The sequence below is a fragment of the Sycon ciliatum genome, chromosome 4 (genome assembly GCF_964019385.1).
Source record: "Sycon ciliatum chromosome 4, ocSycCili1.1, whole genome shotgun sequence".
Classification (NCBI taxonomy): Eukaryota; Metazoa; Porifera; class Calcarea; order Leucosolenida; family Sycettidae; genus Sycon; species Sycon ciliatum.
Window position 1 is genome coordinate 29,351,636 of NC_088646.1, and position 26,355 is coordinate 29,377,990.

A 26,355-nucleotide genomic window follows, 5' to 3' on the forward strand; every position below is an offset into this window, starting at 1 on the left:
ACTCGTTGCACTGTATCTAGACTACTAAAATGTCATGTACAATGTACACCATGGCATAATGCCAGTACACATTGCACAATATTAGCGCGCTGGAAACGGAGCCGAGCGTCTCATTGTAAGTAATAGTTTGGCGGATAAAGCTCCAAAAATTGGAAAATTCTACTCGAAAAGCAGGCAGAACCATACACGTAATATGGCAGCTCAGGCACTTCCTTGACTGGGAAGGCCTCTTTTACGGGCAAAGCGAAGCACAATCATCACCATGTGGCATGTATCATTGTCGATTGATGTATCACTGCTACTATCACACAGTATTAGTATAGTGCAGTGTCAAAAGTCATGATTCTGACGGCATTGTTTTATCCTGCATTCCTGGTCAGGCCGGTCTCTGGCTCCTCCTAGATCCTGGATCCTCAGCTCAGCCGCTCCTGTGACTTGTGAGTGTGACTGCGACTGTGAGTTGCGTGACTCGACCACCTGGATTATTAAAATAATAATTTATTATTGGACGATCTGGCTTCTGCCTGGTCCTGTGATGATACAGTCATGTAGTGATGGTAGATCTCATCATACTCATGTACATGTATGCATAAATCATAGATCTACCATGATACAGCCAGTACTACTACACTGTACAATGACTTTGTAGGTTAGTCTACACAGTACAGGCGATGGTAGAGTCTACCCGGTAGATCTACCCGTAGATCTACTACTACTAGTATACCGGTACGTGTGTGTACTACTCAGTAGGTCTACATCTTAGCTATCATGTCATGGACTCATGGTAGATCTGTAGATGGTAATCATGGTAGCCATATGCGTTGACCAGCTGCCAGCTTTATGTTTGAAGTGACATACTGGTATTTATTATTTTTCGATACTGTAATGTATATGTACATGTATTATAAATAGCTCTTGTACAATATCGTGAAGTCACTTTGTTGGCGAAATCAGATCATCCTGCTAGTAGGGGCGCTGGAATAGCTGCACTACCGGTATCCTACCAGATCAGACATCGGATTCATAGATTTCCACGTATGTAGCAGCGGAAACTGAGCGGTGCGCACTTCCGTCTTCAACGACAGTCACCCTCCGGAGGTTCCGCACTTCACCTCAATCACATTCTTCTTGGCCACATGGATGACCGGACCGGGATCCTGCTGCATTGCACCGTTATCTAATTCAGCTGGAGGTAGTTTGTGACACGCGGCATGCGCTAGTGACTAGTGGTGGAAGATTATCCGTCTACAACTTACAAGTCTAGGAGAAGGAGGTGAGCACGGAACCTCCGAACTTCCTTCACGTTTTGCCACGGTATTTTTTAGTTGAAATGTGGCAAAATTGATTTTACCAGTTTAGGAAGTATGAATTATACATTCAGCCCCACACGTATACAACTGGATTCCATCATTGCTTTCAAGTCGGATTGCGGAAGGTGTAGTGGTCTTTGAAAGCACAGTGCGACTTTGGAAATCCAGTCGACTGACCGGGGCCGGCGCCCTCAGCGCGTACAGAACGCTGCGTGCAGTGCACTTGTTGATCCGATGCGACCAGCGCGCTGCAGCGCGTAAACATGATAAACGCATGTGTGCACCGCTTATCCTCGGCTGCATGGCCAGCGCCCTGGGGCCGCTTGACGTGCGACCGGATTTCCATGTCCACGACAGTAGCATACGTTTATCTTTGCATCGCTTTTGCAAAAGACACTGCGTATCATCTCTCCAGTCATTGATCTGGGCTATAAAACACTGACTTTCACATCACTTGGACTGAGTACGGTACTAGTATAGTGAAGAGGGCGGCGCTCGCCGAGGATCAGTACAAAGTATTGTGCTACTGCTAGTCAAGTTTTGCAGCTGTTGAATGATACTGTATCCGGACTTGTAGACCGGCTGTATTGTACTCATTGCGACCGAAGTGCATTCGGGAATTGGCATCTTATGCCACGGTTTATACAGCTTACCATATCATGAGGCGCAACTTGCTCCGTCGATCATCTTACATCACTCCAGTATGATTTTTGACCAGGAATCAGAGCGAAACGTGCTGATATATATATATATATATATTACTACAGTGGAGATTGGATATAACGACACTCCTTCGGGAGAAAACAACATGTCGCTATATTCGATCTGTCACTAAACCCGATCTTCACATTATGTATATCAAAAATGACAGAAATATATTGCAGATATGCATGTGCGTAATATCATGCATATGGATTTCAGTTGTGCATGTGTCTTGCATGCATAGTTCAAGCCAAAGGTCATGCATTACAACATACTTGAACTATACCGCTGCACTGCAATGACCAGCACGCGTGGAGTGACCCAGATGTCCGAGCATGTGACACAGGCTGAGACATGTTCCATGCATGCCACTCCGCCTGATACAAGAGGAAAGTCGTTATATTCGATGCATTTTCAGGTCTTCGGGCACCAAAAGTGTCAGTAAATTTGATCTGTCGCTATTTTCGAGGTCGTTTACTGTAATTTCACAAATGTTCGGTGTACTTTTATTTTCGGTACTTTCGGTGCGTCTGTTTCATACCTAAACGTTCAATACACGGAACAAACACTAACACACATAATCCAATAGGGAACTGCTTCTCTATACCGAAAATTTCTGTTCACCTAACCGAGCCTGTTGCCCTCATACCGAAAATATAGAGCACTGAAAATTTCTGAAATTAGAATATACCCGATCTATAATGTACAGAAAGGACTTGTTTAAAACGACTTGGGCAACAGAATTTTGTCGTTAAACTCGATTTGTCATTATATCCTAGGTCGTTTCATCCGATCTCCACACAATACTGGTCAATCATAGCGCTGTTTAATATCCGGACGCCGACGTTACGGACACTTCGGTCCTTCGGGCACCCTTTTGGGCGAGTAGCAAGGTAGGACCTGTACTGTGCAGCTAGCCAGATAGATAGTCTGACTACTGTACAGCTAGAGTACATTGTTATGTACATGTAGGCTATTGGTTTTCTTTTTCTGTGATGTCTGCTGAGCCTATGTTCACTTCATGTATGCTGTCTAGAGCATGGATTCGGACCAAGAAGACGAACTGCTTTTAAACAACAGTGAAACTGACAACAAGCCCCATGATAAGGTGTCGCTGTTGCCCAGTCAGGCAGCAAAGGCACCACCAGCAGATGCAGATTCACTGTCGCGCTGGCACCAGTCCAATCATCCCCAGCATCTCAAGCAAAGTAAGGCATTGCATTTGTATTGTATTTTATTATTTTACTTGGGCATTCCCAACAGACCGGGCCCTAAAAGATCTTCTTACAGGGTGCCCAAGGCATCAGTTGTTCTCACATATAAAAAATTTAGCTGTTCCTCGTCCAACTTGTGATCAAAGACCGAAAATCCCATTCGCTGCATCCATGCCAGGCAACGAGTCGTAGAGTCGAACGAAAACATGTCTAAGAATAAGATGTGGAAATGATCACGATGTGCACTGAGCAGGCATTGGGGTATGTACTCCTGCTCACGATGTGCACTGAGCAGGTACTGGGGTAGGTACTCCTGCAGGCATACTGGGCAGCAGTGAGGGTTGCACTCAGGAAGCTCTTGCCACCGGCCCAACGTTCTGGGCTGCACTGCAGCCCAGAACACTGCCTCACACCGTGAATACCGTGTTCTAACCATTCGCGTAGGAAATAGGCTATGGGCATACGGCCACAGCAGTATGGCCACTGTACTCCACTCGATGTTCTATCACGAAAAGGGTTCAATGCTTCGCTCTATGATTATGATCAGTAACGAAGAATTGGAAGAGAAGCTATGTATTTACGTACAGGGTACATTCTTCTCGCGTACGCTAACCAGACACAGCCTACATGGGCTAATGCATACACGTTTTTGTTTTCAGCATTATCACTTCATCCGATTAATCACTACACGCGATGTCACATGCGCATGCACATGTCTACATCTATACGTTCTGCTATAGCGTCTACCACTATACATACGCGCAAGAGTTCATAATCCCCAAGAGTGTGCAACGGGCATAGACCAGCGCTCGGCGAACTTCCTACATTACGTCATGCGCAGCTTGTCATCCGAGGTAAATTTGGGTTCTTTACGATTTCTGGAAATTATACCCTGAACCGCTCCTAACTGAAGGCTCAGTGTAGCCTCAACTTTTCGAAGCTTTTTTTTAAGACATTTCGGACGTACGTCCAAGTTGTACTTTCTCAAAAACAAACTCTTTCTCCAAGAATCCATGGACATCGCGACAGGAAGAAGAAGTGAGGACGCTGTTAAAAATATTGCATTGCCGTCGAGGACAATCATTCTGATAGCTGTGCAACTCAGCCGAAAAATGCTCCTTCGACGTACTAAGTATTCTCAAGTTCCTCAACCATTTGAAATCATCTTCGAGGAAAGCACCGGAAATATGCCGATGGCCTGGGGAAGAAATTGTTCTTGAAGAGACTGACTGCACTGGTGAAAGAAGAAGGCGATGAAGAGTCACCATTGTATCGAAAATATAAATAGTTTTGTCTTTTATCGTGTGCTTTGTTTCACTTTTGCTTCTTGAGGCTCAGACTAGAATCGTAGTTTAGGCAGTTTACCCTGGAGAAGCATCCTGGTTTGACTGTAAATTTTAGAAGAATTCATCGGCGTGACTCATCGCACTGCACCAAAAATGACACAATGAAGGAATCCCGCCGAGCGGGCTTCCATACAGGGACTGATCAGGAGTTGCACACTCTTGGGGGTTATGAACTCTTGATACGCGCAAGAGTAGATAAACAAGAGTGTGCAACTCACGGATGGGTTGGCTCACAGCGGAATTTTTTGTTGACGTAATCTTTTCAATGACGCACACGCTGCGAGTCTTTTTAGGAGTTTTGCCTCGTGCACTTGGCCGAGCTTTACATTACAAGGTCGGTGCACAGCATGTGCTCTCACACTGCTCTGCGGCGAAATGCACATGCTCTGTAAAAAAAAAGGGGGGTGATTGCGCCCTACTACAGGTCAGACCTAGTTATAACGTAATCTCTGGGGGGTGGGAAAAATATGTTATTGTGAGGTTTATGCTATAGTGAGTTGGGCACACCAATATGCAATATGTATGTCAAAATGACGCTCTTCACTTACTGGTTACAACTGGACTGTTTTACATACAAGTATGATGATGTAAACTAGCAAAGATGTGTACAGGCTTGTCAGTAAAGGGGTGACATGCAGTGCGTGTACGTGTACATGTGACCTATCAGTGCATCTCTGCCACCGCCAGCATATCCGACTCTGCAACACAACTCCAGGAAGCTGTGAACGCCGTCTCCCACTGGGGTTCCAAGTGGACGGTCACCTTCGAGCCATCCTAATCTCAGGCCCTCATCATCGACCACCGCAAGCCTCCCCCAGCGCTCCCACCAGTGCTCTTCAATGCTGTGACTGTTCCCGAAGAGAAGGAAAATAAACTTCTGGGCGTAGCATTCGACTCGCAACTGTCCTACTCAGCACACCTCCGGGCCGTGGCCTCAAAGGCTGCTCAACGCCTACACTTCCTGAGAAAGGCTGCACCCATGTTCAGTGGCGTACCCAGGGGGGGGGGGGGGGGGGGGGGGTGCTTTGGGTGCTCAAGCACCCCCTCAAATTGTTTCAACATAGGCCAACTTGATGTACCCATGCCACTAAAAGTACCATAACTTTGCGACCGATTGTCCGATTTACGCAAATGACGGCCCATTGGAAAGGCCTTGAGCAAGGCTATTCATTGAGATGTGATTGAATTTGATATTAATTTTAGAAAACTAAACTGTATTGTACCCAAACTCTGAAAGAAGAAATGGGAATGTTCATAAACCAGACTTTTGAACGCAATATTGGTGGCACAATTATCAGATTTTTCTAACCAAGGTTCACACCAAGGTTCAACTCAAAGGTTCAACTCACGTAACAGAAACTCGCCCAAACATGCAGTAAGTTGTAGCCTGCAGGCACGGTGACCAGTTGACTGGTGTACGCAGGAGCACGTGACCGCTTGTTCAGCCATGTTCGATTGGGAATAAGGACCGAACGCTACATCTCCGCCTTTTCGGACCAAAACCAGTCGACTCAGCGTCCAAAAGACTACAACATATGGGCCAATCGCGGTCATCTGTGCTTTTATAAGAACGAAATGGCGCTTTTAGGGGACGTCCGTAAATACATGTATTTACTTAGAGACGTCTAAGAGGCATTTCTTTCTTGACCCATCCACCCATCCCCAGAAACGCCCCCCAAAAATGCAGATTATACTACTCATAATAACCACTATACTATGCACACATATACTGTACAGACGACTCCACTTATAACGAACTTGCATATAGCGAATTTCGTGATAATTATAGCGAACCCTTGTCCATGTCCCTGTTTGAACCCATACAAAATCGACCCTTTATAGCGAACAGTCTCCCTGTCTCCCTGTCTCCCTGACCACTTTGCCGTGTCCCGTGCTTTGCAGTGTAGACTGTAGTGCTTTCTTTTGAATTATCTTCTTTCTTTCTTCTTTCTTATACATGTATGTCTACTACAAGTACTTTTCTTTTGTTGATTTGGCCGTGGTTGGCTATCACCCCTCTCTCATTCAATGTTGTTGTTGTTGTTGTTGTTGTTGTTGTTGTTGTTGTTGTTGTTGTTGTTGTTGTTGTTGTTGTTGTTGTTGTTGTTGTTGTTGTTGTTGTTGTTGTTGTTGTTGTTGTTGTTGTTGTTTCTTTATTTTACTTCACCATATGAACAGGCAAGACTGCCTTCTCACCGGGGCTATTAGCCCACGGCTCTCACAATATGATGAAAATGTTTAAAATGTGTATGAAGAAGAAAGGAACGGAAAAGAAGATGAAATGAAAGGAAAGAAAACAGTAGGTATATTGGCATTGCTAATGCTTATTACGAGATGATGATGATGCAATAATAATAATAATAAGTGGGTCTCAACGCCTACCTGTACTATAGCTGTAGCCGCAGTGCTACATCATGTACATACACGCTCGGTATGGTATGCATGCACTCTGAAATGTACATACACGCTCGGTATGGTATGCATGCACTCTGAAATGTACATACACGCTCGGTATGGTATGCATGCACTCTGAAATGTATTTTTTAGAAACGCCCAGGCGAACCCACCCACCAGAAACGCCTGTTAGACGTCTTAAAGTAAATACTATTACGGACGGCCCCTTAGTGACATTTTGCATACAAATCCCCATCTAGTAGGGCGCAATCACCCAGTTTCGGTGGAAGTGCGATTGAGAATAAAGAAGGAAGGGAGCGTCTCAGCTTCCTCGGACCACGACCATTCGACTCAGCACCCCGAAGACTACAGCTGGTGAAAATTTGATTTTAGCCGCTTAACTTCCCCTTTAACTGATATCACTGTCACTACAACCAACCAAAACAACCAATATGTGCATGTGCTGGTGGTCCCCACAGTGCACAGAGTGCAGCACATTTTTTTTCTTTCTTCCAGACTCCTGGATCCTATGCGCGCGGGTGACTGCGAGAAACATAGAAATAAAACGCGTGGCCTTACATGAATTTGTACACGTGCACTGTACATGTCATCTGCGACTTCGGGTATCATCCTGTCCCTGGGGAAAATCGCGATTCCGCGGCCGCGTTTTTTCCGCATTTTTGCGATTTTTTAAACGACCGCATTTTCCGCGATTTTCCCGCGTTTTTTGAACTTTTTTGTTTCACTACACGTACAGTGCACTGTTCGGTCAGCAACGTCTCATCGTGGCGGCTTTGTACTCAAATATGACGAGTGCTTACACCAGAGACTTGTAACTGATTGATTTCACTACATACTCACTGAAAATTGCCTCATATCAACTGCAAACCTGCCGCATATCAATAATATTCACCGCATATTTACCGCAAATTATGCCATATTTACCCGCAAATTCTGGGATTTTTTCCCGCGATTTTCCCCGGGGACAGATCATCAAGAGTGTATAACCCCGGGGTAATATACTAGTCTTGGTACTATTCTGTACCCGTCTACCCGAGGTCCTCACGATCACGGGTAGACCGGCGGGTGCCCGACTACATGTTCACACCACTAAAAATAATGTACTCTTGGTAGAATGACTCTACTGTACCAGATACATACTAAAGGGTGCATTTGGTTGGTACGACCTAGAACAGGATTCACCAGAACAGCGCGTTTGGTTGGGACTGCACCTGTTCTGGGTCGGCCAGAACATGTTCTGCTTGCTCTGGCCTCCGGGCCGGAGCAGACGGAGCAGTTTCTGGCGGGAACATCGATTTAAATGATCATGTGCATACGCTTTTGGGTTGGACGCGTTGTACTGTACACTGAAAGTGACCATGGTGACCCATCATGTGACACATTTTAAAGAATGCACCAAGCTTGGTACATTTTTCACAAAATGTGCTCTGTTTCTGGAGTACCATTTAGTTCAATTAATTGGTTGACATGAGGCTGCTCCATGTGCACCAGCTCAGTGTTCGATTCTGTTCTAGATCGTACGAGCCAACCAAACACACCCTGCAGTGCAGGCCTGCACTGGCCTACATTATGAGTACATAGCTAAAAACGAACGCAGCCCGGTTTGCAATAGGGCTTGAAAGTGATGACGTCAAAACGGCCAGGGAGTAGTAAGTTGACGTCAGATTTCTATTTTTGGATCCACTAAGGTGTGACTTTGCTATTGCCTAAGTATGTGGGTGCATAGCAACCCACTCATGTCGCATGCAGGTGTGACTTTTATTTCGCCACCAGTTGTAACCCCGCCCCCAGTAGCCAAATCAGTCAGTTTCACTGGTTACATCACCTTGCATGCTGAGAGTAAGACGGCTTGAAATGTGCTTGGATCCATACAAAAACTGTAAGAAGGCCTTAGGCCTGTGGGGATTGCCCTATCAAAAATTTGATAATAATAATAATAATAATAATAATAATAATAATAAAAACTGGATCCAAGTGGATCCAATTTTTGAATTTTTGAAATTGTTGCTATGCTGTGACGTAGCACTTTCAAGCCCGCTTGGGCACAAAAAAGTAATATTACTTATTAGTTATGAATGCGGAATGATTATGTTGCGATACTAGTATGACCACGTGATCATGTTTTTGGCGGGAAAGTCAGGCAGGCCATGCATGCCGCCGGCGATAGCGCCACTCGTACTCTCGTGTTTTCTCTTCACACAAAGCAAGACTTACAGTACTAAAAGCAGTTCTCTAGCTCTGTTGTTTTATTATTTCCTCTCAAGCTTTCTGAAAACAACCATGAGTCTTGCTCTGAGGTGTGCTCGCGCTCTGCGCCCTGCTGGAATCCAGCTACGCTGTGTCTCCATTATGGAGCTTCATCGTGGCGTAGATCAGTGCCTGAAGGTGAAAGTATCGAAATTCGACCAAAACAACCAAGTGTACATCGACATCAGGAAATTCACTATGGAAGAAAAGGATGATTTCGTGCCGACTAAGAAAGGAATATCTTTGAGTGTGGAGCAGTTCGAGAATCTCGCTCAAGACATTCCTCGAATTCAACAAATGATCAAGGAAGAGGAATAATTCTCCCCAGGTTAGCGGAACACTTGACGGAACCATGTGAAAGGAAATAGGAGATATAGCTGGCGATGCGGAGCCATCTTCACCTCTACTCTTGGTGCTGTCTTGCCTAGGCCATAGGCGTAGGCCACGCAGCCTCAGCATGCAGCTCCTTCGGCCTTGCTCCCTTAGTGAGTCCCGCATCTGTGTCCGTGTCAATTTCTAAATGTCTCGAGTTGGGTTGCAGACTATTATTCAAAGGTCTCCATCGATTTAGCCGTAGGTAGTAACAGTGTGCTGTGCATGTGTGGTATTATAAATAATGAGTACTAGAAAACTTTTGTACTAGTATCATGAATAGTACAATACATGTGACTGCGCAGCTGCATGCACTGGTCGTGTGTCTGTGTGTTCGTGTATTATTGCTGCCTCTTCGCCAACTACGAATTGATCGACATGATCATATATATATGAACTAATCCTGTTTTTTCATGTATATGTACACGTGGTATTGTTCATGTCCAAACTAACTTACTGTCTTTTTTTTGAACTTTTTGGTTTACCAATGATACGGCCCAAGGCATCTCCCCTGTGAAAAAGTGCCCCCCCCCCCACCTACTCATTTTGCGATGTTTGTGTTTTTTCATGCCATTCAACAAAAATGCAGTCGATAGTCAGTAATAAAGGGTTCATAAAGGCACATTAAATTTTGTCTGGGGTGATGTCAGGTGTTCGCACCGTACGTTGCATTTCGCATTGCAAGACAGTTACACTTGAAAAGGAAAATAAATTGGTTATGGGGTAACTGTTTTCCCTGCCCCCCCCCCCCCCCCTACTATTTTGACCTGGCTAGAACCCTGCTACACGATACGGTTCATTTTGTATGGGTACAACCAGGGACAGAGGCGTTGCTGAGCCCCCATTACTTTTTAGGCTGTGTTTGCATGGGGCGTTCAACCCGCCATGTACACAAAATGAATGGCGTGATGACGCATTGCGCTTGACCCGGGTCGAAGAAGTTGTACTTCTGTGTGTGTCTCACGCCAGGTTTGAACAGCACTGTACATGCAAATAATTTCGCGTGAAAGGATTCAGGTGACCATAGTCTGTCCCCGGGGAAAATTGCGATTCCGCCGCGGCGGCCGCGTTTTTTTGCGATTTTTTAAAAGGCCGCGTTTTCCGCGATTTTCCCGCGATTTTTGAACTTTTTTGTGGCACTACACATACACACAGTGCACTGTTCGGTCAGCAACGTCTCATCGTGGCGGCTTTTTACTCAAATATGACGAGTGCTTACACCAGAGACTTGTAACTGATTGATTTCACTACATACTCACTGAAAATTGCCGCACATCAATATTATTCACCGCATATTTACCGCAAATTCACGGCAAATTATGCCGTATTATGCCGCGTTTTTTCCCCGCGTTTTTTTGCGATTTTTTCCGCAATTTTCCCCGGGGACAGCATACTGTGGCATACAGGACTCTAGAAGTGGACTTTTGGCGGCATATCAGTATTTGACCCGGGTCAACTGTCTTCATAATCATGTAAACGCTCGCCTATTTTGTCTATCGTACAGACTTTCAACCCGGGTTGAAATTTCTCATGTAAACACAGCCTTAGGGGGGGAGGGGGCATGGCTGTAGTTCGCTAGCTAGCTGCATTTTCATACTCGTAGGCTAGGTAGGATGGCTGGTGCTTGTCATCATGGCCAGTACGTGCATGCAAAACCTACAAGGCTACATGTAGGTCCAGATATTTAGGAGCCCCCCCCCCCCCACCTGTGCTACGCGCCTGAGGGACATGGACAATGGTTCTCTATATCACGGAAGTTGCTATATACGCGTTCGTGACTAGTGGTGCCGCGTCCAAGTGCATGAATAGAATACCGTATTATTCCCGTAGCTATGCAAAAGACGTTACTTCAGTAACGTCTGGCGCTAGCCTGGGTCCACACAGCTTTAATTCCGTATGTGTGTGTTTGTGCCGTCGGCATGCCTGGCACTATCCCGTACCGTACCATCAAAGACAGCTGGCCACAATATTCAAATAGGGCTTTCAAATGCAAGATCATTATATAAACGTGAAGCAACTGTTACTTGGAAGAATGAGTATGTATGCGAATTGTATCGGAGGAATGCATGGAGGGTGATAGTGCGGGTTCGAATCCTAGGTTATCAGGTTATGGCTTTAAAAAAAAAAAAAGGAGCGTACACCAGTCACCTGGTCACGGTGCCTGCAGGGTACAACTTACTAGCCTGTTTGACCTTTTTTGGGTGCAGTCCTGTAACTCGAGTTGAACCTTGGTGTGAAAGTTGTCGCCTGCTGGCGCGGTGACCAGGTGATTTGGGCACCCAGGAGCACGTGACCGCTTGTTCAACCATGTTCGATTGGGAATAAAGGAGGAACGCTGCACCGCAGCTTTCTCGGACCGAAACCAGTCGACTCAGCGTCCAAAAGACTACAACATATGGGCCAATTGCGGTCATCCGTGCTTTTATAAGAACGAAATGGCGCTTTTAGTGACATTTTGAATACTAATCCCCATCTAGTAGGGCGCAGTCACCCAGTTTCGGTGGAAGTGCGCGAGTTCGATTGGGATTAAAGTAGGAAGGGAGCGTCTCAGCTTCCTCGAACCACGGCCATTTGACCCAGCACCCCGAAGACTACAACTGGTGAAATTTTGATTTTAGCCTTAACTTCCCCTTTAAGCAGCGGATCGGAAGACAACAGGTTGTCAATCATGATATCCATGGTAGTCTTGTTACTGTTTTCTGATGATCGCTTAGTGCGTGAAACTCAGAGTTACACATTTTCCGCCCTCTTATTGTTTGGTAGTCTTGTGTACATGTAGTTGTCTGTGTGCATGAGCAAACCGTCCTAACCTGGTTTCCCTGATAGTCCGTGGAGGTGAGGTAGTTGGATGTCAGGGAGCACGATATATGACGACGGTGCCGCAAGATCCTAGTGCCCAGAACGACGTGCGGTTCGACCCTGGACTTGGAAGTCCTATATGTGATCCGTGCTTTATGCAACTCGTTATGATAGTCACAACCTGTACATGCTGACCCAAACATGGCCCGGACAAGTGATGCCGCATGTGCATATAAAACATGGCCCGGACAAGTGATGCCGCATGTGCATATATTCGAGCGTGTATAAATCGGTCCTGCCCCAGGGGTGACTGTAAAAGGCAGCCCTTGGTCGAAACCCGGCACATGATTTAGCGTTGCAGTTGCCCGTGTCGTCCCGCTGTGCTGGAGATTAGCGTTCCACTGTAAGCGTTGTCTTTGCAGAGGCTACAGCATAACCAACAGAAAGCCCACTCAGTGGCATCGCCGTATACCGTAAGTCCGCGCATATAAGCCCACGGGCCTATATCCATAAGCCCACCTTCGTTTATAAGCCCATGGGCTAATAAACAGACACAAATGAAACTCGCGTTTCAAGTAGAATTTTTCACAATATGGACTCTTCCTCAGTACCATGGTACAGCAGGTCAGTGCAGTTTACCAGTAGAGTATGGTACACCCAATATGGCCACGGACTTGTACTTTTCGGGAACCGTCAAAATTCGAATATTGGCCCATGGGCTAAAAAACGAACATGTTTTACTGGATATTTTATCCCCAAACTACATTATTTCACATAATTATAAGCCCATGGGCTTATATGCGCGGAATTACGGTACAGACTTGCCGGGTCTGCAGAGACCGCACTGCTGTGAATGGTGAAAATCCGCCCGGCGAACCCAGCAGCACGCCCAGGTGTGTGTTCGTGGCCATGGCACACGCAATGCAAATGCACACTCGAAATTGCACACGGTGGGTGGCCGTGATGCAGTCACGCGGCCACTGGGTGCTATCCAGGCAGTCACACAGTTTTCATGACTCCAAGGTGTTTTGTGCGGTCAAGTACTCTACCACTAGCCATGCACACTACTAGTGGTACTGAAGAGAACACTGCGTCAATGAACCCAAGTTTTTGTATGGCAATATTCATGCTTGTTTCTCTTTGTAGATGGCTACTATACGGCTGGGGATGTCATCGAATATATCGGTGTATGTGCTCACCAATATGAGCTGCTCTTCCTCCTCTGTGCTACAGCGGTGAGTCAGTCCTTTTCTTGAACACTTCATTTTATAGTAAATTCATGTACAGTCAACTTCGCCAATAACGACTGCGGATATAACGACAATTCGCGAATAACGACATAATTTTCAACCCCGGAGCAAAGTCCCATCCAACTGTGACACATATAATGAGACTTCGGATATAACGACATTTCGCGAATAAGGACACTTTTCTGATGCCGCGCCGAGTGTCATTATAAGCGAAGTTGACTGTATTACAATATCCTTTTCACTACAGCTCCAACTAGAATAAGCTCCCCTGGGTGAAACGTTGAAGACAATAATGTTATTGTGGTACGTGGCAACGTAGCCAAGGACTTTGTGCGTTGCGACTTGGAGGTGTAGTGACAAGATGACAAGGCTACAGCGGAGCTTCAAAGTTCTGAAAAAACATTATGATATTCCTTTCTTCAAGTTGTTCCCAATGGAGGGATGACGGTTAGCTTTGCATTGTAGATTATCATAGATTGTCTCATTGACCCCATCATCTGGATACTCTCCTACTCATCTGGATACTCTCCTACTCATCTGGATACTCTCCTACTCAGCGCCCAATGCTTCTGCCATAGGGGTCAGGTAGCTTAGGTTGCAATGTACTGTAAAAAATGCCAGCTATCACCGTATGGTCACCAATCAACTACATGTAATGCAAAATATCGGCCGTCAGAGTGCCACTAGTTGTACATTTAAAATAATGCATTGTATTACCGGCATGCAGGTGTTATGCATGGTATTACGGGCATGCAGGTGTTAGGGCAGTGGTCAGAGTGTATTAGAACTGTGAATACCTCCCCCCCCCCCCCCCTCTCGGCACTGACCCCCCTCGGCACTGACACCCCCCCCCCCCCTCGGCACTGACACCCCCCCCCCCCCTCGGCACTGACCCCCCCCCCCCTCGGCACTGACCCCCCCCTCGGCACTGACCCCCCCCCCCTCAGCACTGCCCCCCCCCCCTCGGCACTGACCCCCCCCCTCGGCACTGACCCGCCCTCGGCACTGACCCCCCCTCGGCACTGACCCCCCCCTTGGCACTGACCCCCCCCCCCCCTCGGCACTGACTCCATCCGAAGGGTGTACACTTATACTTATCTCGCTTTGTCCAAGTGGTCCAGGACCAGGCACTGCCCAAGTGGTCCAGGACCAGGCACTGTCCAAGTGGTCCAGGACCAGGCACTGCCCAAGTGGTCCAGGACCAGGCACTGTCCAAGTGGTCCAGGACCAGGCACTGCCCAAGTGGTCCAGGACCAGGCACTGCCCAAGTGGTCCAGGACCAGGCACTGCCCAAGTTGTCCAGGACCAGGCACTGCCCAAGTGGTCCAGGACCAGGCACTGCCCAAGTGGTCCAGGACCAGGCACTGCCCAAGTGCCCAGGCACTGCCCAAGTGCCCAGGCACTGCCCAATCACGTTCAAAAGTCTGTAATTCTGAATCACGTACGTGTCTACGGGGAAGGACCAGATATCTGGCACATGACACCACTATTTCCACAAAAATGGCGAACGAGTAGGAATATTTCCACGAAAGCCTACCTACAGGTTGCCCGGCAGACTGAGGTGCCTGTAACATCGAGGTCCGGATAATAGAGATAGGAGTGTCGAGGTCTGGATAATAGAGATAGGAGTGTACATGTGTATGCGGTATGGCCCGGTTGCATCCTGTTCTTCCTACGAATTGTGTGTTGAATACAGCTGGTGCATGGAATGGACACCACGTTCTTCACGTTTGTACCGATGTATGCTGGCTGTAACTTCAATCTCTCTCTAGTCGAGCAAACTTTAGTCTCTGTGGTAAGTTGTCTGGTTACAATTGAACCTGCGATCGACTGTCTTGGAGCCATTTTTGGAGTGGTGCGCAAGTAGGTAGTGTTTCCGTACCTCTGTGACATTGGTAGAATCAAGTTGACGTGACACCGTCAGTGACCCAGTAGCGTATGTGCGGTTAATCGAGGTCTGACAGTATAAGCCTTTCCGTGTTGGCATCGCCACGCAAGCTTGGCTAGCCTTCACATAAGCTGCTCCATGAAGACGTGACGAAACAATGAATGCATGTATATAGGACAGAACAAAAGTTTGAGGATATTTTGGAAAAACAAATCAGCTACCAGTTGTGTCGAGGAGCACAACATCAAGAATGTCAATGCGAAATAACAGCACAGAGCTATGCATGACGTGTCAGTCTGCGTTTCTCAATTTCCTGCAGATATACCTGGCAGGTCTGTTCTGTGGGTCGCTTGCATTTGGCTTTATCTCTGACGTCGCCGGAAGAAAGCTGGTAAGAGTATTGATTGTGGTGTGCTCTTTTAAAACATTGCTTGATCAGTGGCCGGCGGGGAGAAGTATCTTGCCAATGTTAGCTGCTCTGGTTAAACAGTCCTAAGGCACTCTCAGAGGACAGGTTTTCATAGTTATGTGGAGTAATACGAGAGAGCTTGGAAGCTCAGGGCCCTACGCTATGCTTTTATGCTTTTTTGCCTAGCTCATCGTACATGTTATAAGAACTGATGGAATTGTCTTTTTCCGTTCATTGGCCACATCACTGTATTGCAAAAACATTTCAATCGGTTTGAATATTATGAGTTAGGGAAAAGTATTTGCAGAATTTATTGCGGATTCTTGTTTCTCTAATAATCATCTACTTTTGTTTTGCTCCTTTAATTTTTATCTCCTTATATTGTAAATCAACAAATTTTGGCCGATGAGAAATAGAAACCTCTCGATTAGAGAGGTTAAGATGCACGTTATTTCCGACGTGACGCGCAGTTTCACGTCAAATTTGAAATCGATCGGTATTTTTGCTCTCACATGCATCCATTGCTCAATCATGCATCATTTGCCTATATGACAAACGTTGGCCTGCGATTTACTTTGTCCGGTTGGTACCAAGCGGCGAAATCAGCGAAATTAAATCGCCAGCGAACATTAGTTGATTTTAATACAGGAATCGGATTTTCTGGCCTTTTTGTAGTAATACATCTACATTGACCTGTTGAGCCAATGACGACGCCGAATGCATGGTTGCCTGTGGAGCACATTACATAACTTTACAGTCTCCTAAAATACGTATCCTGTCCGACGGCAAAAGAGGCTGCAGATTTAGTTTTTCTGCGCGTCGACGGGATGTCTGCGACGCGAAAGTTCAGCTCGCGTTATTTGGCTCGCACGTCGAAAAAATCAACGCGAGTGACCTGCTGCTCACGTCGAAATTTGGACATTACATAACTTTACAGTCTCCTATATAAATACGTATCCTGTTCGACGGCAAAAGAGGCTGCAGATTTAGTTTTTCTGGGCGTCGACGGGATGTCTGTCCTGACGTTTACTGGGACCGGCGCTGACTCTGCCGATCACGGCGTTCTGGACTCGACGGGATGTCTGTCCTGACGTTTCCTGGGACCGGCTTAGACTCTGCCGATCACGGGCGTTCTGGACTCAACGGGATGTCTGTCCTGACGTTGCCTGGTACCGCCGGACTCTACCGATCACGGGCGTTCTGGAGTCGACGGGATCTCTCTTCCGACGTTTCCTGTGACCGGCACTGAATCGCTCGTTCACGCTTATTTTGGAGACGACGGGATCTCTCTTCCAAAGTATGTTTATGCTGATGCATCCTATCACCTAATCGGCGTCTATTCTAATTTAATTTCCTCCTCGTCTCCCTATTTCTTTCCAAATCCCACTCTACATCAGGGAGTCGTATGCATAATACGACGAATATTGGTACGGTACGGGACAGATACAGGAGCCCGCAAATATTGTGGACAGCTGTTATGTACAATCCTGTAGAGCCTTTGTAGTCACAGATACGGGACAGATACGGGACAGATACGGGATAGCGCCAGGCGTGACACAAACAAACAAACAAACAAACACACAAACAAACAAATACCAAATTAAAGCTGTGTGGACCCTGGCTAGCGCCAGACGTTACTGAAGTAACGTCTTCTGCATAGCTACGGGAATAAATATAATTATGACACAAGTATAGAATGAACCACTGGAGCATGCACTCTTCTATACCCGACGGGTTCTGATTGCCATGGCAAAGAAGCGGGGAATGCGAATAGTGAGTGCAGGGTATGATTGGCGTTGGGCTGTAAGGTCACTGAGAGAGCAAAATTAGGTATCAGTCAAACCGTACTCTCTATGTACATCTGTTGATATACAGTGGAACTAACTTCAATAGAAAGTACATTGGCTATGACATATAATGGGATATACAGAACAGATTTGTCCTCTGCTCTTGGACTCACGTTACACTGTACTTTCACTGTACTTCTACTTGAATCAGTGTATTACCTGTAAGTACATGACTGTGTATTACCTGTAAGTACATGACTGTGTATTACCTGTAAGTACATGACTGTGTATTACCTGTAAGTACATGACTGTGTATTACCTGTAAGTACATGACTGTGTATTACCTGTAAGTACATGACTGTGTATTACCTGTAAGTACATGACAGTGTATTACCTGTAAGTACATGACTGTGTATCATAGGCGATGGGCGGTTTGAAATTTTGAAGCTCCGATCCAGGGCATCTGTGCAGCTGTGAACGTGACCGTGTAGATTTAGCATGTGACAACTAGTAGCAGGCTATGGGTAGTGATACTGATGCGGCCACCAGCCAAGCCCCAGCTGGACGTCGATGCTGTGTTTGTGCGGGTAATGGCGTGTGTAGAACCAACTGTTCCTGCCGCCAAGCAGAACGTCCGTGCTCGAACTGCACTCCGGGAAAGAAGCAGAAATGTTCAAATCGCAGGCCTACGGTAGGGTGTACGCGTGAGGTGCGTACGTCTCCGTTGCCAGTGGTAGAACAGGTCGACGACACAAACCCGTTACGTGCGGACTCAAGCCAAACCGTGAGTGAGTGCGAAGAGCTTTCGACAGCCGCTTCCGCAACTGCCCAGAGCATCAACGCACTGATCACGGAGTGCCGTCATGGCGTTGACATGGGACAAACTGAGCCACGAGAGAGAACTTCAACAACAATAGCAACTACTCGGGACTCTGACAGCCGGCCTGCTGAAAGCACCTTGAACACCAACACCCGCAACGGCAACGAACAAGCCGTACATCTCCCAGCGCTAGCAGTGGGCTCCCCCTCTCAGTCACAAGAAACCAGGAGCGAATCACAGCCTATGGAACCCACAAGTCAATCTGTGCACTCTGCCCACTTGAGTGAGGCGAACACCACTCCTCACTCGGTCTCGGACGTATACTCTGAGGTCGTACATTGGAAGAAGCGGTTCTTCAAGCTCCCAACAGGCTCGGCCGGGAAGCGATTTGTAACATTGATGTGTGAACAGATCCAGGACTTTGTTCAGTCTGCTGGTACCCACAGAACAGCGCTGTACAACCTAGCCGTGCTCCCAGCTCTGTTACTACAACAAACGTATCGTCGATCCAAGCCAAAGGATAACACGAGTCACCTCCAGCGCCGGATGGCCCTCTGGGCAGATGGTAATATCACTGCTCTGGTTGAGGAAGGACGCTGCCTGCAACGGCATCGTGAGCCACACCGAGGAGCACGTCGACGAGGTGAGCAGGACAAGGCAAGGCATTTTGGTTCCCTCATGGCAGAAGGACGTGTGCACGATGCCCTGCGTTCCCTATCTGAAGCTGAGTCCACGCAGTCATCCGGTGTGTTAGGTATCGATGACTCGATCACCATCAAGGACTCCACCACAACCGTGCGGGCAGCCCTGGAGAGTAAGCATCCTTGTGGCACTCCAGCAGCAGAGCACATCCTGATAGCGGGAGCAGCGCCTCAGTGCCACCCAATCCGATTTGATTCCCTGACTGCCGACCTCGTCAAAACCGTGGCCATGCAGGCGAAAGGCTCGGCAGGTCCCTCTGGTCTCGACTCGTCAGCATGGCGACGTATGTGCTCGGCGTACAAAGGGGCCTCCAACAACCTTTGCTCGGCGATGGCGTCCTTCGGCCGCTTGCTAGCAACACAAACCTTGCCACCAGACTCTCTTACCCCCTTCACCGCCTGTCGTCTAATTGCCCTGGACAAGAACCCAGGTGTCAGGCCCATTGGGGTGTCTGAGGTCCTCCGTCGCATTCTAGCCAAATCCATTCTCCGAGTAACGTCAGACGATGTAATGGAGGCCTGTGGTTTTCTCCAGAAGTGTTCTGGATTGCCAGCTGGGATAGAAGCAGCGGTCCACGCCATGAAGCACTTGTATGAGGACGCCACAACTGAAGGAGTCCTACTAGTTGACGCGAAGAATGCCTTCAATTGCCTGAACCGCCAAGCAGCTCTTCACAATGTTCGCCACTTGTGTCCTTCCCTGGCTACCACACTGCTGAACTGCTACCAAGATGATGCCCGCCTCTTCGTTTCTGGCGGTGGTGAGCTTTCCTCCGCAGAGGGTACCACACAAGGTGACCCTCTGTCGATGGTTTTCTATGCCCTCGCTACATTACCATTCGTACGGCACCTCCGCACAACCCACGCCGACATCCGTCAATTGTGGTATGCCGATGATTCAAGTGGTGCAGGCAAGCTACGGGCCCTTCGACGCTGGTGGGATGATGTGGACGAGACCGGGAAACCTTACGGTTACCATGTCAACGCCTCGAAGACTCTCCTCCTCGTCAAGCCTGACCTGCTCAACCTGGCCCACAGTGTCTTTGCAGGAACTGGCATTGAAGTGGTCACGGATGGAGCACGCTACCTGGGTGCCGCTATAGGGACACCGGATTTCATCGCTGGCTATACAGCTGGGAAAGTACAAGACTGGCAGCAGGAGCTTATGCGACTGTCCGAGATTGCCACTACCGAACCTCATGCGGCGTATGCCGCCCTCACACACGGATTGCGTGGTCGATGGACATATCTCCTTCGTACACTGGAGTTCTCAGCTGAACAGCTGCAGCGCCTGGATGACACGGTCACGGAGCACTTCCTTCCGGCTCTGACAGGGAAACGCACATTCACGGCGGATGACCTCTCTCTTCTACGGCTACCTTGCCGGCTCGGTGGAATCGGTTTGCCATACTTCAAAGAAATTGCTACCTCCCAACTGCAGGCTTCCCAAGTCATCACGAGCAGCCAGGTTGACGAGATCATCCACCAGCACGATCGAGAGTGGCAGCATCATTCCTGCGACTTTGTGGATCAGCTAGCCCGCCGTGAGAGAGCATCTGCTGCCAAGTCCTCCAAGAAAGCTAGTGCTGCCTCTTTCGCTGCTCTCCGAGAAGCTGCGGACCGCCCCTTGGCCCGTCGTATGGATGAGCTGTCCCGCAAAGGCCCCTCTTCCTGGCTCACTGCTCTTCCTCTCAAGGAACATGGGTTCCACCTCTCGAAGCAGGAGTTCAGGGACGGCCTTGCCTTGCGGTATGACTGGCCTCTCCTCGATGTCCCCACGAAGTGTGCCTGCGGAGTTCTGTTCTCCACTGCTCATGCCATGTGTTGCCCCCGGGGTGGCTTCCCTACAATCCGCCATAACGAAGTCCGTGACATGGTAGGGGAGCTACTCACGGAGGTCTGCCACGCAGTGGCAATCGAGCCTCAGCTAGCCCCGCTCTCTGGAGAGGTGTTTACGGCTGCATCGACAAACACCGCCGAGGATGCCCGCGCTGATGTCCGTGCCCGTGGCTTCTGGACCCGAGCACAGGATGCTTTCTTTGATGTACGCGTCTTCCATCCTGATGCGGCGTCCTACTCAGCCCAACCACTGGATGCCCTACTGCTTCAGCACGAGCGCCAGAAGAAGCTGCAGTACGGAGAGCGAATCCTCAATGTGGATCGTGGCACATTCAGCCCGCTGGTGTTGTCAACTTCTGGTGTTGCCGCCCCTGAATGCGAAAGGTTCCTTAAGCGCCTCTGTGGCTTGCTTGCCAGGGCTGATTCCAGCATGCCCTATGCACACCATGTTGCATATGTGCGCTGCAGGCTGTCTTTCGCGCTGCTCCGGTCCGCTGTCATGTGTGTCCGTGGGTCTCGGTCGGCATACCATCGTCCAGCTAACGAGCTCAGGGAGCTGGCAGTGGTTGAAAGCCGGATCTAAAACCATTGTGTTTTAGTGTGACTCTCGCCATTCCGGAGACATATTTTCCACACCTGTGTACTATTTTTAATATTATCAGTTCCTATCATACCCTGGTTTCTCATCATTGTGTTGCTTTTGCCCGTACAAGAGGCTTTATGACATGACTGTGTATTACCTGTAAGTACATGACTGTGTATTACCTGTAAGTACATGACTGTGTATTACCTGTAAGTACATGACTGTGTATTACCTGTAAGTACATGACTGTGTATTACCTGTAAGTACATGACTGTGTATTACCTGTAAGTACATGACTGTGTATTACCTGTAAGTACATGACTGTGTATTACCTGTAAGTACATGACTGTGTATTACCTGTAAGTACATGACTGTGTATTATGTACCTGTAAGTACATGACTGTGTATTACCTGTAAGTACATGACTGTGTATTACCTGTAAGTACATGACTGTGTATTACCTGTAAGTACATGACTGTGTATTACCTGTAAGTACATGACTGTGTATTACCTGTAAGTACATGACTGTGTATTACCTGTAAGTACATGACTGTGTATTACCTGTAAGTACATGACTGTGTATTACCTGTAAGTACATGACTGTGTATTACCTGTAAGTACATGACTGTGTATTACCTGTAAGTACATGACTGTGTATTACCTGTAAGTACATGACTGTGTATTACCTGTAAGTACATGACTGTGTATTACCTGTAAGTACATGACTGTGTATTACCTGTAAGTACATGACTGTGTATTACCTGTAAGTACATGACTGTGTATTACCTGTAAGTACATGACTGTGTATTACCTGTAAGTACATGACTGTGTATTACCTGTAAGTACATGCCAAGAAGAAACGGAGGGCGTCATTATGGCGGACGCGGCCAATGCGTTCAATAACCTGAACCGCAATGTGGCCATCCGAAACATTCGCCACCAATGCCCCTCTCTTGCAGCAGTTGTGATCAATTCGTACCGGCGGCCGAGCAACTTGTATGTGGCAGGGGAGTGTATTCTGTCCCAAGAAGGCACAACCCAGGGGGACCCCCTGGCGATGCCTTTCTATGCCCTCGGCATCCTCCCACTTGTGAGAGCGGTAGCAACCCCGGACACCTGCCAGCTATGGTACGCGGACGATTCATCTGCAGGTGGTCGTCTGGTAGCAATTCGATCGTGGTGGAACAAGCTGCAGGCTGAAGGTCCGTCCTACGGATATCACCTCAATGCCCGGAAGTCTGTGCTTGTGGTCAAGCCACATGCCTACGACGACGCTGTGCGCCTCTTCGCTGATACTGGCATCCAAGTAACATCTGACGGCAACCGCTACCTGGGTTCCGCTATTGGCACGCCCGACTACATCCACGGGTTCATCCAGGAGAAGGCCAATGAATGGTGCAAGCAGATTGAGACACTCTCATCCTTCGCTCGTACCCAGCCCCAGGCAGCGTACACTACTTTTGTTCGTGCTCTCTCATGCCGCTGGACATTCTTGTGTCGTGTTCTGCCGGATGCGTCCAGTGGTCTTGATCAGTTGGAACACGCCATTGTTACCAAGCTGCTGCCAGCCCTGACTGGAGAAGACGTCAGTCTGGAGCTGCGACGGCTGTTTGCCTTCCCTTGCCGGGATGGTGGCCTGGGCATCGTCAATCCAACATCTCTAACAACCCAATACGCCTCATCCCGCGCGATCACAGCGGCGCTCACCACCAACATCCTCGACCAAGACTTCAGTGTGACGGAAGCTCTTGCCAGCGTTGCCTCAGCCAAAGCGTCACAGCGTGCAGATCACCGCCAGAAAGCGAAGACCGACATCCGTGGCTTCGCTGCCGACGCATCGCCCACTTTGCAGCACACAATTCAGTTGGCAAGTGAGCCTGGCGCCTCCAGCTGGCTTACTTGTCGTCCGCTATCCCGTCATGGATTTGTGCTATCCAAAAGCGAGTTCCGCGATGGTTTGGCACTGCGCTATGGCTGGCGGCCTTCTCGCTTACCGTCAACCTGTGTCTGTGGAGCCAGCTTCACAGTAGCCCATGCCCTGACATGCAGCACCGGAGGTTTCCCGTCACTTCGACACAATGAGGTGCGGGACATCACTGCCTCGCTATTGAAACGTGTCGCCAATAGTGTCGCTATCGAGCCACACTTACAACCGCTCTCTGGTGAGCAGCTCCGCTACAAGACTGCCTCCACAGATGACCAGGCTCGACTTGATGTTGCGGCGAGTGGTGTTTGGGGAGGTCGGTTTGAGAGAGTCTTTCTCGATATTCGGGTTTTCAACCCCTTTGCTCCCTCAAATCGATCCTCTTCCATCACCGCTTGCTACCAGCGTCATGAACGTGAAAAACGGAGGCGATACGAACAGCGCGTCAAGGAGGTCGAGCGTGGAACCTTCATCCCTGTGGTTTTCGCTGCAACTGGTGGTACTGGTCGAGCTGCTGCCGCTCTCCTCAAGAGAATAGCTGCAATGGTCTCCGACAAATCTGGTGAGCCATACTCTGCAGTGATGGCATGGATCCGCTGCAGGTTCAGCTTCGCCCTTCTCCGTGCAGGCGTGGCTTGCCTGCGTGGTGCACGACGGCTGTATTCGCACCCGGAGGTGGCTGAGTCATCCGCTCGACTCGCTGTCTCGGAAGCTGCCATACAGCACTAGACACTTGTTTATGCCTCGTCATCATTGCTTTTTCTCGTATGGTCCATGTATGTAACTACTGGTACTTGTTTTTATTGTATCATTGTGTTACTTAATTCTGCCCGTACAAGAGGCCGGTTTACCAAGTTAAAAAAAACCTGTAAGTACATGACTGTGTATTACCTGTAAGTACATGACTGTGTATTACCTGTAAGTACATGACTGTGTATTACCTGTAAGTACATGACTGTGTATTACCTGTAAGTACATGACTGTGTATTACCTGTAAGTACATGACTGTGTAATACCTGTAAGTACATGACTGTGTATTACCTGTAAGTACATGACTGTGTATTACCTGTAAGTACATGACTGTGTATTACCTGTAAGTACATGACTGTGTATTACCTGTAAGTACATGACTGTGTATTACCTGTAAGTACATGACTGTGTATTACCTGTAAGTACATGACTGTGTATTACCTGTAAGTACATGACTGTGTATTACCTGTAAGTACATGACTGTGTATTACCTGTAAGTACATGACTGTGTATTACCTGTAAGTACATGACTGTGTATTACCTGTAAGTACATGACTGTGTATTACCTGTAAGTACATGACTGTGTATTAATGTACCTGTAAGTACATGACTGTGTATTACCTGTAAGTACATGACTGTGTATTACCTGTAAGTACATGACTGTGTATTACCTGTAAGTACATGACTGTGTATTACCTGTAAGTACATGACTGTGTATTACCTGTAAGTACATGACTGTGTATTACCTGTAAGTACATGACTGTGTATTACCTGTAAGTACATGACTGTGTATTACCTGTAAGTACATGACTGTGTATTACCTGTAAGTACATGACTGTGTATTACCTGTAAGTACATGACTGTGTATTACCTGTAAGTACATGACTGTGTATTACCTGTAAGTACATGACTGTGTAATACCTGTAAGTACATGACTGTGTATTACCTGTAAGTACATGACTGTGTATTACCTGTAAGTACATGACTGTGTATTACCTGTAAGTACATGACTGTGTATTACCTGTAAGTACATGACTGTGTATTACCTGTAAGTACATGACTGTGTATTACCTGTAAGTACATGACTGTGTATTACCTGTAAGTACATGACTGTGTATTACCTGTAAGTACATGACTGTGTATTACCTGTAAGTACATGACTGTGTATTACCTGTAAGTACATGACTGTGTATTACCTGTAAGTACATGACTGTGTATTACCTGTAAGTACATGACTGTGTATTATGTACCTGTAAGTACATGACTGTGTATTACCTGTAAGTACATGACTGTGTATTACCTGTAAGTACATGACTGTGTATTACCTGTAAGTACATGACTGTGTATTACCTGTAAGTACATGACTGTGTATTACCTGTAAGTACATGACTGTGTATTACCTGTAAGTACATGACTGTGTATTACCTGTAAGTACATGACTGTGTATTACCTGTAAGTACATGACTGTGTATTACCTGTAAGTACATGACTGTGTATTACCTGTAAGTACATGACTGTGTATTACCTGTAAGTACATGACTGTGTATTACCTGTAAGTACATGACTGTGTATTACCTGTAAGTACATGACTGTGTATTACCTGTAAGTACATGACTGTGTATTACCTGTAAGTACATGACTGTGTATTACCTGTAAGTACATGACTGTGTATTACCTGTAAGTACATGACTGTGTATTACCTGTAAGTACATGACTGTGTATTACCTGTAAGTACATGACTGTGTATTACCTGTAAGTACATGACTGTGTATTACCTGTAAGTACATGACTGTGTATTACCTGTAAGTACATGACTGTGTATTACCTGTAAGTACATGACTGTGTATTACCTGTAAGTACATGACTGTGTATTACCTGTAAGTACATGACTGTGTATTACCTGTAAGTACATGACTGTGTATTACCTGTAAGTACATGACTGTGTATTACCTGTAAGTACATGACTGTGTATTACCTGTAAGTACATGACTGTGTATTA

The 26,355-nt window shown here is 47.3% G+C and overlaps 1 protein-coding gene across 1 annotated transcript in view; it reads left to right on the top strand.

The window, feature by feature from the left end:
- Positions 1-900: 900 nt before the first annotated feature.
- The window catches only part of LOC135815518 (uncharacterized), a 39,824-nt gene continuing 14,369 nt past the window's right edge, over positions 901-26,355 (top strand). Inside the window, exons 1-5 of the mRNA XM_065328831.1 lie at positions 901-1,273; positions 3,049-3,220; positions 13,552-13,640; positions 15,352-15,450; positions 15,863-15,934. Coding sequence (XP_065184903.1) covers positions 3,052-3,220; positions 13,552-13,640; positions 15,352-15,450; positions 15,863-15,934 — 429 coding nt within the window. The 5' untranslated portion in view covers positions 901-1,273; positions 3,049-3,051. The remainder of the gene's footprint in view (positions 1,274-3,048; positions 3,221-13,551; positions 13,641-15,351; positions 15,451-15,862; positions 15,935-26,355) is intronic.